Source organism: Kwoniella newhampshirensis, chromosome 3, assembly GCF_039105145.1.
Source record: "Kwoniella newhampshirensis strain CBS 13917 chromosome 3, whole genome shotgun sequence".
Taxonomy (NCBI): domain Eukaryota; kingdom Fungi; phylum Basidiomycota; class Tremellomycetes; order Tremellales; family Cryptococcaceae; genus Kwoniella; species Kwoniella newhampshirensis.
In genome coordinates, this window is record NC_089957.1 from 428608 (window position 1) to 442201 (window position 13594).

The 13594-nt window shown below is 51.3% G+C and overlaps 4 protein-coding genes across 4 annotated transcripts; 1 reads left to right on the forward strand and 3 right to left on the reverse strand.

Moving 5' to 3' along the window:
• Positions 1–1290: 1290 nt before the first annotated feature.
• IAR55_001509 (uncharacterized protein) lies at positions 1291–1884 on the reverse strand (the record flags this gene model as incomplete). Its single annotated transcript, XM_066944636.1, has 1 exon — positions 1291–1884. One exon carries the CDS (start codon positions 1882–1884, stop codon positions 1291–1293), a length of 594 nt encoding a protein of 197 aa, XP_066804559.1.
• A 956-nt stretch (positions 1885–2840) lies between these two features.
• On the reverse strand, positions 2841–3778 carry IAR55_001510 (uncharacterized protein; the record flags this gene model as incomplete). The annotated part of the gene is made up of 2 exons (XM_066944637.1): positions 2841–3608; positions 3683–3778. 2 exons carry the CDS (start codon positions 3776–3778, stop codon positions 2841–2843), a joined length of 864 nt encoding a protein of 287 aa, XP_066804560.1.
• A 2937-nt stretch (positions 3779–6715) lies between these two features.
• Positions 6716–11183, forward strand: IAR55_001511 (uncharacterized protein; the record flags this gene model as incomplete). The annotated part of the gene is made up of 6 exons (XM_066944638.1): positions 6716–6986; positions 7044–7598; positions 7659–7745; positions 7807–7848; positions 7902–8963; positions 9022–11183. The coding sequence occupies 6 exons, from the start codon at positions 6716–6718 to the stop codon at positions 11181–11183; spliced, it is 4179 nt and encodes a 1392-aa protein (XP_066804561.1).
• Positions 11184–11565: 382 nt separating this feature from the next.
• Positions 11566–13277, reverse strand: IAR55_001512 (uncharacterized protein; the record flags this gene model as incomplete). The annotated part of the gene is made up of 9 exons (XM_066944639.1): positions 11566–11611; positions 11677–11815; positions 11908–12049; positions 12136–12232; positions 12372–12496; positions 12578–12658; positions 12742–12834; positions 12961–13073; positions 13259–13277. 9 exons carry the CDS (start codon positions 13275–13277, stop codon positions 11566–11568), a joined length of 855 nt encoding a protein of 284 aa, XP_066804562.1.
• Positions 13278–13594: the final 317 nt, after the last annotated feature.

Consider the following 13594-nt stretch of genomic DNA (forward strand, 5'->3'; position numbering starts at 1 on the left):
CATTCACATGCGTCTTGGTCTGCATGGAAAGTATGCCACCTTTCCTAACTGCAAAACTCTTCCAGGTGTGGAAGTACAATCTCAGTCAGCCGTTTTCGTTCTTTCCAATACTGACTAATATCTGTTTCCGAACTCGCAGATTGATCGGATGCAGCAGGATCAGTGGAAGAGCCCCCTGTTTCAGCAGAAGAAACTGTGTTTGTGTGGACGGCCAATGTTCCCGAACCGCCAGTGGTATCAGGCACTGAAGAGCTCCCAGCGGTCAAGTGAATAGATGGGTAAGACATGGTGTGTTGAAGTTCAGTATTATGGCGCAGTGTCTCGTCAACTCTCTTATTGTGATGCTTGGAAGAGTAAAGACAAGATTACAGAGATCCCGGTTATATATCCGTCTGCAGAATACAGTGGACGCTCTCCCTGCATCCTCTCCTTTATGCCTGAGGGAGATGACACGAGTGAGGCCATTCCTTGATCGCGTGAGCAAGCCGGCTGGAACGAACGAGATCGCGACGCTTAGCCTTCCATTTGCTTGCCACAGAAAACGGACTGCTCCTTGACTCCCTTTCTCTCACACGTCTTCGAATGGAGGACATTGTGGACTTTGGTCTTCCTCACTACCACCATCTGAGGCGCGATCACAGCACCACTCGTCGATGACTGTGTGCTCGGCATGCCAATACGGTCCTGGCTCTGTTCGATACTGTAATGCCTTTCCTTCGCGGCTGGCACGGCCGATCCGCCATGTTCTGTATCACTCATTATCGACTTTTGGTGAGGACTACAGCCTGCGATCATGCGTAGACCTTCGATATTCTTCGGTACCTGCGTCGTGTCCCGTGTACTCCACCGCCCCGTGTCATGGAGAAGTGCAGCATTTATTTGTGATGGTAGCAATTGGAGATGTCAACGAATGCGGCAAGTGTGACATGGGAGACGTGGTTCAGAATGCGATCGGTTTGAGAGATCGTTCTGCTTCTATCGTTCTCTACGCTGTCTGTCAAGTCCGCCAGGGCTCCGTCGACAGATCAATCTGACACACAACAGAACGATCAGGATGCCTTTGGTTTCCAGCCTCACATCTTCGTACGACGGCTGACGAGCATCAGGCGACACGCCGTCCTTCATCGCTGTAACCCTTCGCTATGCATTCGCTTGGAGGATGTAGGAACCCCTTGGTGACTCAAAACCTCTGCATCTCCTACTTTCACTGCAATGCCCACCCAAGCACCTTTCCAGTCGTACATGTACAGCATGACAACTCGCTAGAACCCTGCACGACCAAGTCTCCTTCTACCAATGGGCAGTGTCGAGATCTTCAGAAGAATACTTTGTGGGGCAGGACTCATCGGCGAACTTGTATGCCCAATCCAAGTTGGAGCATGGCCATTCCAGGTCCATAGTCCCTCCGTACGCCTTGGGAATCACCTGGTTCGCTTGGTTCAGGGACTTGAACAAGGAAATGACGTTCGCGTTGTGAGCTCTACTTGCCTCGAAGTATGGTTTATGCTTCTCATCACCTGGGGCCGAAATTCCTGAACTAAGACGCGCGTAGGTCCCTGGGTTCCACCTGTTTCGCATGACCTCTTTGCTGTCATTGTCATCGGGATAGATATCCTTGCGCTTGTTCATCGTTGGATCATAAAGATCTGAATAGGCGTCGTTGCCTTCTGTGGCAAGGACGGCGGCAGCGCGTCGTTTGTCCCAAAGCCCATGCAGATCTGCCTGATTGATTTCACTCTGTCGAACAGTGGCAGAGGGAGTGACAGTGCCGTTCCCTGTATTGGCAGAAGGAGTGACATCAGGAGACGGGTTGAGCGACGAGAGAGGAGCAACGGTGGTGCCCTGAGTGGACGAGCCGTTGGTGTGTTCGGAGATGTGGGACATGATGGCTTCGTATAATCGAAGGTTTGTAATGGTCTATATCTGTTGTTGAGTCACGGGAGGGAGGCAAAGTCTGGTGTGAGTGTCCATCAAGAAGTTGACACCATTCAGCTACCCACGCAGAACTCTTATAGGATGTGGCAGCTCGATCTCAAGCCTTCTCATCTTATGTACTACATTCATTGCTCCAACAGGGTGAACATGGTATGTGGCGCAGTCTGAGCAACGCCAGTCAATGAATGGCCTTCTGAGAAGGGAAGATGATCATTGGTCTCATTCTACACGCCACTGCACTTCTGCGCCCCTGCGTCACCCTTCGTCATCACGCCTCTGTCTGTCAGGTTGCAGAGTCCGATGGGGTACGTATGAAGATTAGCTCAAGATCTGTGGTCTTCAATTCCATCTCGGCTAAAAAGTGTTACTTGACACAGTCTCGAAGGCCTTTGATTCGCTATTGCATACCACTCCAACGCCCGGTCCCCTGTGTCAGTGCTTCGATTTGTGGCACCTTTTCGGCTTCACTTAGTGTTTGACCTCATATCGACGCCCTTTGTCTTACGTGTCTTCGAACGGATGGCACCATACACTATGGATACCCCTTATATGGCCTTTCTGAGCAGTGGGGCTTCCAATTCGCCACATCCTTTGTCACTCGTCATCGGTCAAGCTACAGATCTTCCTTCACCGGTGAGATCATTTGCCGTGCATTCACTTGGAGGATGCAGGAACCCCTTAGCAACTCAGTTTATTGGCCTTGTAGTGCGTAAAGTACTAGTTCATGGTTCGTGATATGAGGTAAAGCGTTGTAACTGATCAGGTGATACAACTAAAAAACTACAGATATTCTTGAGGAACGGTTGACAACTAATACAACCTTGCCACGAGTCACCTTTGGCGAAGATTCCTATTCTCATCTCCCAGCACCGAACCCTGCCGTGGAAGGTGTCATACTCATCACCTCAATATTTCCGTCTTCCCCTACCCCAAACCTCTTCTGCAGCGTCCGTACCATACACCTCATCCACCCCACTCAATCCCATCGCTCTTTCAACTCTGTCCTCCTCGTCTTCTTCCATTTCCATCTCGGCATCCACACAATCCTCGTCCATCTCCTCATCATCTTCTATGGGTGGCGTCGGCGGTACTCTATGTTGAATCTGACCGAAACCTTGAGGTGGTCTAAACGCTCCGAAACCCGATGACGATTGACTAGATCCCGAAGCAGTCGATTGCCACTGACTCTGACCTGCACCAAAACCAAAAGAACTGCCGTTCAATTGGCCACCACCATCACCGAAACCGCTGTCGCCCCGCATCGAGGACCAAGGATCCTGATTCGTCTGCACTTGTCTCTCCACTTGTTGCTGCCATACAGGCGCGAAAGCGTCCGACTCGAAACTCGAATATGTTGTCGAAGGACTGGAAGGCACGACAGCACAACCGAATCCATATGACGATGATCGACGCAGATGATTCGGTCGTTGTCCGGTGGGTGTAGGATCGTTCAACATGAAGTGCGATGGGACATCATCGTTATATGAGCCGAATGAGGCTTGAGACAGAGGAGAGGGATATGGTTGTGAAATCGGAGCCTCAGCATAGTATGATGAGGGAAGAGAAATGGGTTTTCGGGTGGATGATACGGACCGCGAACCGGGGATGGGTCGGTAGGTGGTGTTGGGAGACAAGGGGAGGGTAGGCAATGCCATATGTTGTGAGAGATATTCCTGTTCACCCGAGGAAAGATGCGAATGTCAGTGATTGGAAACCCACATCGAAGAAACGAAAGAAGAGGACCCACCTGAAGCATTTTCAGATCGTATCCTTCCTGGGAGACATGCATCGACCCGGAAAGACTGGCAATCAGGTCGTCCATGGTCGCTGTCGCAGCGGCCATCTCGATTGGACTGATGAGGCACTCGGAAAGCAGACGGGACGAATGAAGAGCGGGACGGTGAAGATCGTCGAGGAACGCAAACAGGGATGATGTGTATGATTCCACGAGTGAGATGCAAGAGGTTCAAGAAAAGATTGGGATCGTGGGAAAAGATACGGTTATGAAAGTGAGAAGTCCGGCGACCACTCTTTGAAACGATGCAGATGTATACCGAAGGTTATAAACGGTCCCAAACTTTGATTATCACAACTTCGATCCACCGGTGGGACGGAGACTTTGGGTTTTCTGGTTCGAACAGCAGGGGAGGAGGAAAGTCGATGATAGAGAGGAGTACGTCTGGCGTGTATGTTACGACGAGTGTGTACCAAGGACGAAAAGAGTATGACGGAGGCGGCTTTCCCCTCCGTACTGTCTTGGATCGTGCAAATCGTCAACGCAAATGTTTAAACGAGAAACGATGGGATTATATTTCTATTACGTGATGGTGTCGTGATGATAACCGGTAAGAAGAGCGAGTTGTTCTGCTCGCAACTTGAGATGCGGTAGTGCAAAAAATAATAGTAGTAGTGATGCAGACGACTGACGAGCGAATCAGTCACAATTGCTTCACGAGCTATGGTGTAGCGGCGGTGGTGATGGTGGATAGTAGTAAAGACTGGGATGTTGATATTCCGGTAAAATGGGCTCCAAGACGGGAATAGGTTAACCCCTCATGTGCCCCCCAAAAGAACGTCGTTATCCGCTCCGTCAAAAGAGATCCCAGCCCGGTCCATCTCGCACCGGTATCTACGGTACGGCGACTCGTTTCGCGACTGCTAGAACCCCTTTATGGAATCTTACCGATAAGCTTGAATACTTTGACTTTGCCTTCCCTTTGCCAGGTGGGGTGAAGGGGGGGGGGGGATATCCACCCGGCTGTCTCGAACTGCGATTTTGGAGAACATTCGAATTATTTTCGGTTTCGGAGAGTCTCGGAGTGATACATCCCATAAATCACCAGAAAGGGTAAAATATCAAAAGAGGGAAATCAATCAGCCGGCGATCTGTGGACCTTTTTTACCACTGACTCCGGCCCCTGCATGGATTTCCGTTTTTACTTGATTTTGTTCCCGGACCGTTAAGCTACCGCCGGGCCAATTGTGGTCCCAAATGGGAGTCGGCCCGAATAGCGAATACCGAGGGGCTCCCAATTGGGTGTGGGTGGTGGCAGCAAAGTGGGTGGCGGATGGGGTAAAGATGAACCGCTGGAAGCAAGCAGTACAAAGTGCCGGACAGCCGGTGACAAGCGATCAATATCCCATCTATCTCCACAGATGCCATCATACAGTGGACCTTACGATACCGATCTTACGCTCTTAGCCCACTTTTGAATCAACCCGTCCGTACCATTGAGATGTTTAGACGGTTTGTCGCTCCACTCTCAACTAGACCCAACCCAGCTTTTTGGTATGGTCACATGAACAATCAGCAAGGTCCCACTTGGTGACTCTCAGCATAGGTTGGGATCCGGTGAGACTCACCGGAATCCCACTAGCGATTTTGGTGGATCATTCATGTATCCAGATGCGGAGATCATAGGCTGTAAAAGTGGCCTCGCTATCTATCGCCTTTAGTGCAATTGGTATCGTGCAAATCTTTCGGAGTGATGAAGCGGTGGATCCGTTGGCAGTTGGAGCGGTTCGGAACGGTATGAGGTGGAGACGAGATCCACCTTTTAGCTTTTCTTTCTTCATAATAGTGCGGACTTCACTCGGCGAAGACTTTTCCGGTATAGCCTAGCGACGCAAGCTATCGAATGTCCAGCAATCAGTCGAAACATCATCATCCCGAGAGTTGGAACGGCCGCGAGCATCAAATGTCATCCTCGCAATCGGACCGACTGCGGCAGTAACCGATTACCGATGTTCACTGTGACGATCTGTTTGAAGGGGTGACTATCGGTTGAAATCTTCGTCATCCTTCGCTCTCGGTATGGCTAGCGTTGTACCTCCAATCCTCAATGAACGATCCGCATCGTTATTCTTGCGATTGGCTTCCTGGAGGGAAGGTCAGTGCCGATAAGATTAAATTGCATCCTGAGAATCGAAGTGTGCTCTCTCGCCTGTGCTTATAGAGATTGGAAGTAGGAAGGACTCGATGGGGAATAGCTGCCGCTGTACCTTCATTGAACAGATCCTATTCTGAACGCTGGGATTGTCCATGCATAGCGTGAACGGCAATCTCCTTGCGACAGACAAGACACCATTTTTACGATAGATTCGTTACATGAACGATGACTTCTGACCCGCAATCCCATCCTGTAGTCTTTGGCGTCACACATTGTATTCATACTGCTGGGCCACTGCTGTACGCACGATCGTCTTCACCGTGCAATCCTTGCGATCCACTCCCTCATCCTTGATTGGGATCGGTCGCGCTTTACAATGGTGGACTCCTTGAATCTGAATCCAATAATAGAAGAAAGGAGAGCCACGATCTAGGTGTGGCGTTTAGGATGACGACTTGGTTGAATGATGAGAGAAAAGGCGGACGCATCCGTTTTGACTTTGCACGCGAGAGTCGTATGGAAAAGTGCAACTCGTTTTTTCCCAGATCTCTTCGTTGTGTGCTTGCCGTTGATGTGCACTACGCGACAATATACTACGATCGATCTCACTCATACAAGACACACAGGCGGAGAGGAGGAAGCGAAGAATCGATGGTATGACTATTGATCATCGGTTGGCCTAGTACGTCTTGCGTCTGTTCCGCTCAAAGGTCCGAGAAGAGTGGAAGGACAAGGGAGGGTTATCAGTATTGCATTGTAAGGCTAGACAGGCGCCAGGAAGCTTGGCCACTGGTGATTGTCATCAGACAGCCCACCTTGAAATGGTCAGTAAGGTCTGCGACAATCATGGTGAGCTGTGCTGATTCGGACACGATCAGCAGCCAGGAACAATGTTCCGCTTCATCGCCTTTCTGCTACTTGCAACTTGCATCTTGGCTACACCTCTCGAACCGACCTTCTCCTCCTGTCTGTCGTCCTTCTCACCCGTTGCGGCTGGCGCAAGTCTTCTGAACATCACCAACGTATACGCGGCGATTGTGTCCGGCGAAGAGGCGAGACAGCAAGGATTAACGGGTGATGCTCATGCTGTGTTGCGGGTGGATCTGGTCGGAGTCACTGGAGCGGAGCTAGTTGGTTATGACAATACCACCAACAAGCTAGGTAAGGAAAGAAAAGCATACCGTGTGACTTCCAGCTGACATCCTTGATGATTTTCAGCTACACTCTTCACCGACACAAGAGCAGCGACTTTTGAAGTCTACGATTCCACCACCTGGCTCTGCAATTCGCTCTTCCCATCAGATCTACCTACACCATACATCCGCGACAACACGACGTACTGTCCTTTACCTGCCGGAGACTTCGCCATCAATCTATCCATCCCGCTCTATCATCCTTACGCTCTCACCACCCTCCGCACGCAAGTGCGCGTCGTCGACACTACCGCCGAAGCCAATAATGTCGCATGCTATAACATCCAAGTCTCGCCGTATCGCAAGAATCAGTGGTACTACGAGCTGTTCCTCTGGCTGCCTGTAGCATTGGCGATTGGATTCTGGTTAGTGAGCTGGGGAGCCAGGTTCGTGACGGGATGGATAGTAGGTAGCGGTGTTGCCGAGTATGGACAAAAGGAGTCTGGGGGTTTGAGGGTCGTCGGAACAGGAACAGGTGGAGGGAACAAAAGAGAAGCGACAATGAGAAAATGGGGAACAATGATCATCAGCGGTCTCAGTGGAGAAAGATTGAGTGTCAGCGGAGGGTTGTTACGTTTCGGTGAGTCTTCTGATGTGCCCTGGAGGAATATGCGAAGACTGACCGCTGAATATGAATCAGTGACGCCGGGAGTCCAAGACATCCTTTTCCACATACAATATTTCGCTATGTTGGGCATGTTCACGGTCCGCTGGCCAGAATTCGCTTGTGAGTGAGGCGGGAGGAGATGACGGAAATAAGGAGCTGATCTACTTCGATGCCTCTTTAGACCCCATAGTCGCTCGAGGTGCTTGGGCAAGCTTAGTGTGGAGTGAGTCGTGCCATATGTCGGTCCTCATGCTACTCACGCTGACTTCATTTAAGACACAACGCTCATACAAGGGTCCAATCCGCTCACCAAACGGGTAGACTCTTACCCTACCAGTTACACCCCTTCTACCGCTTTCACTTCTCAAATGACCAATCCCCTCTACCCACTCTACCTTGACGAGACTGCCTTTAACCCAATGCTCGATCTCCACAACTCGAGCCAGGGTATGCAGTCGTTCGCCACGGCAGTTGGGCTGCGGCCTCAAGACCTCTTCGGCACATGTTTGGTCATCTTCCTACTTCTCACCCTAGCTGTGATCACTCTCAGCGTGTTCTTGTGGTTCTTACACGGAGTCGCCGAGTATCTGTCGATTGGTCCAACGAAGCACGAAAGTCCAGGACCAAAGCGTGCCAGTCTAGGACACAGCCCTCGAGGAAGTCTTGGCGGGAAAGAAGTATACGATCCAAGGAACCCCTCTTTTTACTCTGATGGACCGCACACGCTTCCCACGCAAGCTACTTTGGCGGGTCAAAAGGCTTCAGCGAGATCGCCACTCCGACGTATATGGTATCGATTCCGAGTACGAGGAGAAGCCGGTGCTTTCCATGCCGCAGCACTTTACGGAAATCTCATTCGACTCATCCTCATTTTCCATCTCCCGATCACTATCTTCTCGATGTATCAACTTACTATCGGTGCTCGTGCCAGCATTGTCTCACGCGTATTTGCGGCATTGGCTTTCGCTTTCATCTCGGTTCTCATTCCCGCCCTCATCCTGTACAAGATTTACAGGACACCAAGTGGAAAGCTCTACGATGCCACGAGAACTCTGTTGTCTCTAGGACCGATGTACAGCGTCTACGTCGAACATAAGCAGATGTACCGAGGTCTATCCCTAACAGCGAGCCTGGTTGTTGGAATCGTAGTCGGTGCAGGGCAGAACAGCGGTCTGGCACAGGCGGTCGTTGTGATCATCGCCGAGATGGTGATGCTCATCGTCCCGGGCATCTGGTACCCATGGGGCGAAGGCGCTAGTATGGGTGCTCCCAATGCTTTCCTCAGCGCTATCAGACTGGCCAGCATGGTTCTGGTCATGCTTCTAAGCCCAACAGTGAGTCCATGGTCTGACGGAGCTGGGCTCATACTGGCAGATCTCCATGACATGGACCGCAGTGAATTGGATCGCCTACGCTATCTTGATTCTTCAAGCGATTGTATTCGCCTTTTTCCTTCTCATGCTATTCACCAAGATGATCGAGGGGTTCATACGGCTTTTTGGGGGCGTTCACTTCGACGAATCCACCCATCCACTAGATGGTGGCCTTTTCGCTGCGATCATGGACCTCGACTGTCTGAATCCAGTGCGTGGTGGGAAGGCGGCGGCAAGGAAGAGGAGGAAGCGCGGTTCAAGACAACTCCAGCGCAATGTATCAGCTGCAGGGTCTTTGACCACGCAAATGATGCTTGATCGTCACTCTCAAGGCGTCACCAGACCCCCAGTCTCCGAAGGATCTACCCCATTCCTGGGCAATTATCCTACTATGGCAATGATCGAGAGAGGAAGTTACTTCCCAGCGCAACAGCCGCCACTGGGGCCACCACCACTCGATAGACATAGCTCGGAATCGAGATCTGACGAAAGAGCTGGAGGAGAGGCAATCATGGACGCGTGGCAGCCTTCAGCGACGACGTCTGGTGCGACCAGCCCTTCTGGATATACGCCTCCTGGCGGCTTTTTCCCATCTGCCACCTCTCCTGCGGGGAGTCAAGGTCCCATCAGAAGTTTCTCGGTCGTGCGTGGTGGTCGAGCAGAATACGATAATCCTTACAACGTACTGCCTCAATCAGGGATGAGTCCTTCAGGATATGGCCATAATCTGACACCGCCCGGTGTGCCCATGCCGATGGCTTCGGCGACAACGCATATGCCCACACCGACTATCCGAGTTTCTCAAATAAATCAAAGACCCATGTCTCCCCCACACAGCCGACAGAAGTCGTCTCATGCAATCATCGAGATCGGTGCTCCGGGGGCCGAATCTGGCCTCACCTCTGCTTCCACCAGTAATCTACCCACTGTCCATCCACCTGGTTCACCACCTCACACTCCGGGTATACGCACCAATAATCAAGGACTGCGACCACCGACCTTGGCGATACCCAAGCGAAGGTCACTGAATGACCTAAAGCATGATCCATCTCCTGATAGCCAATACTCGGGCTCGACCGGAACTGCGAAGAAGAAGGCCAAGAGACGAAGCGGAGGATGGTTTGGTCGTGATTCGGGGGATAAATCTAGGAGGAGAGGGAGGGACAGTGATGATGATGATGATTACGATGAGAGAGAGGAGTCAGATGATGAAACAGGGCCGTCAAGGAGGAGAGCGAATCGAACATCGTTGGCCGGTACAGGCGGGTTCCGAGAACCAGCTCCGTTCGAACCAGTTCCTCTCAGTCCTTTACAGTACGAAGAGGATCCCCGGACTGGAAGCGGAGGCGGATGGAGGAAACGGTTGGGATTGGGTAAGAGGAAGAAGAGTTTGGACGATTTTGCCGAGCAAGCGAGAGATGAGAACAAAGCAAGGAAAGCTGCGCTCGCTGCAGAGTCTGGAGCGTTGTTTGCTGGTGTGGAAGCGCCTACTCCACCAAAGTCCAGATCGACAACACCTGTAGCTGGGACGAGCACGGCAGCGGGGTCGAGCGGTAATGCGAAGAAAGGTTTCATTGTCAATCGCCGAGGACCAGGTCAACCGTCTCGAAACCAACCTCAGACTCAATCTCGCACAAGAACTATTCCAGCGCCACTCACGTTGGCATCCACCTCGAATCTTGATGCGTCAACTTCGACGACAAGTTTCAAGGTGAAACGAATGGGTCAGCCGATGCCTACGCCTACTCCTCAAGTGGTGAATGTGACAAGTCCAACGAGTCCAGCATCCATCTCAGTACATCCGAGTCCGAATCCTAGTGCCGGTACCAGTAACGCTACTGGTAACGGAAATGGTCGCGGAGATGAGGGAACTCCCAGGAGAAGCTTCAAAGTGATTCGAACCACTAAGACCGGTAGTGGGGCCAGTGCCAGTCCAAGCAGTTCAACATTCGTTGTCAACCGACAAAGTGGTATGATTGGCGGCGGTTCATCGACTACTTCATTGACGAACCCTACTCCTACACCAATGACCTCCACATCACATCTACAACCGCAACCGCAATACTCAGCTTCTCAAGAACAAGTACAGATGGGATATCCACCGTCTTCTTTCGTACCTATTTCGGAGGGGGATGCCCCTTCGCGACCGGCGAAGAATCCAAGGAGATCAAGCGAGGAACAATAGGGCCAAGGGCTGTTGAGAATCTAGAATTCGGATTGGTAGATGGATCGCGGAATATGGAGTGAGACGTAACGCGTATAAGGAAATGCCCAAGGGACTTCGCAGAGGTAGCTTGGTCCGCTGAAAAGGGAAAAGATTGGAGTCGTGTCAATGGAAGACTGAACTGCGCACGATGTGTTGTGGAAACCCACATGGACTTTATACGAAGAGCGTTTCAGATTCTATTATACTCGTCCGTTGAAGTCCGACAGCCCATATAATCAACTGGTCCTGTGCACCGATGTAGTGATCAAACAAACATGTGATGCATTGATGTTTCTGTTAATGAAACCGTTCATTTCTTTGGTGCTCTCGCTCTCATCAAGCCCTTTCGCATTTTCAGCAATCAGTGGATACCAAGGTTTATGAAGCTGTCTCTCTTGACCCACGCACTACGATACGAGCATACGAAAGTCAGTCGTGAGGAAAATCCCGTACACAGGGAGGATCAACTCACTCCCAGTACTTCCCAATGATGGGATCGAGATTATGACCGCCTGTGTATTCTTGCAACTTGGGCATCGCGACACTTGCAGGGGAACCAGGTTCGACGCCGGTATTGGTGATGGTTCGAGATAACCAGGTGATCAGGTGGTCTATATGGTGTCAAACCAAGCCAAATACGAATCAGTTTTTTCAACTCTTCGCTTGCCAGGTCGAAGAGATTTTACTGTGATGCCGCACTCACAGTCAACTTCAGAGGGTTCGGCCCCACCTGCGAATGGACCGCCATTCTTCTGTAGAGCCTGAGTAACGACTCCTCGAAGGGCGATACCGACAGACTTCCAGAGTTGTTGTCCTTGGTCATAGTGTGCTTGACGAGTAGCGTCCTGTGTCCAGCAATGCGAAATCTCCACGTCAGCTTCTTCGACCACCAGACAGAAATGCTAATGCTAGGAGACGACGGGCGACTGACATCTGGCTCGGTCGTGAAGAATTCCAAGAGCTGCTTGTTGTCCGTCTGTTTCTTGAGAAGGAAATCCTTGAATTCATTAGGAGGGTCTTGCGCGAGTCTACATCATCCAATTGGCCATCAGCTCAGGTGCGAGGCGTCCACGCAGGTATTTCTCTGTGAACAAGACGATGACGATGGCGCGCTCCTAGTCGTGTGGAGAAGGGATCGAACCGCCCCTCACCAACCTGCAAACTCACTTGTCAAGCTCCTTTTGTCTCCCTGCCAAGAACCCCTTTGGCAATCCATTGCTCTTGGCCTCCCGATCCTCGTCGTTGATCGCGAAAAGCAAAGTGGCATTGGGATCGTGTGCTTGTGCGTGGATCTATCCGATGCGACAAAGCGATGCCATATCAGTAAGCTATGGCAGTCTAGACCGGACTGTGAGGGATTCGCCTTGACTCGCCTCTTCGATGATACTGGTACTGGTATGCGCGTCGGCCCGAGGGGGATGAGGAGCAAGTTTGATGATCTCCTGAACGGAGCTCTACAAAAAGCCGATAGAAGAGGGATTAGATCCAAGTCCCTCTACTCCCGCCGCAAATGTCTTGGGAACGGATGACAACTCACGATAGAGTCTGAAAAGGTCTTGCCCTCAGCAATCAAGGTGGGGACTGTACCGGCCGGGTTGATCTTGAGGTATTCGGGATCAAAGTTCTTGCCCTGCGGGCCAAAAAGGAAGAGCAGTAGACAGATTGTCAGTAGAGTACAAAGTATACGCAAGTGCGGACATGGCGAGATGCTGGTCAAACAGGAAAGGGGCAACAGCAACAGTCAGAAGATGCTCACCTCGGCAAGGTTGACGGAGATCCACTCGACATCCTTATCCTTTGTGAACCCAAGTTCTTCGAGGGCGATCTTGGGCGCGTTGGCCCAGCATGAACCGGCGAATTCGTAGAGCTCTGAGCGGGATGTATGGGATGGGAAGGGCAAGATCAGGAGAAAGAGACGGAGGATCAAGATCAGCGCTGGACGTGCCCGTCGTGCAGCGGGAACGAAAGAGTGCATGTAGCCGGGGGAGGCGACGGAAGAACGGCAGACGGAAGGAGCGGTATGACGGGACAAGATGAAGAGAGAGGTCACCCACTGATTTTCTGGTCTGACATGTCTCTTGCAAGCATCAGCGGATAGACAGAATGAAGAGTAAGATGAAGAGAGGAGAGAGAGAGAGAGAGAGAACAAGATCATGGAATGCATCCAAGGTTATATATCCCTCTTGCCTGTCTCTCTGGTGTCATGTTGCTTTGGTGTCCTTCTATTCACTCTTTTACGGCGTATGACGTGCGATGTACCAAAAGCCTCTCCTGGTGTCTTGTGGGTTAGAACCCATCGATGTGGGGCTCCATTCACACGCGTCGGTAACTTATCGGTAGGGTTTGGCTGGGTTCATGACTGGTTTCTGAGTCGAGAGCTATGATTACAG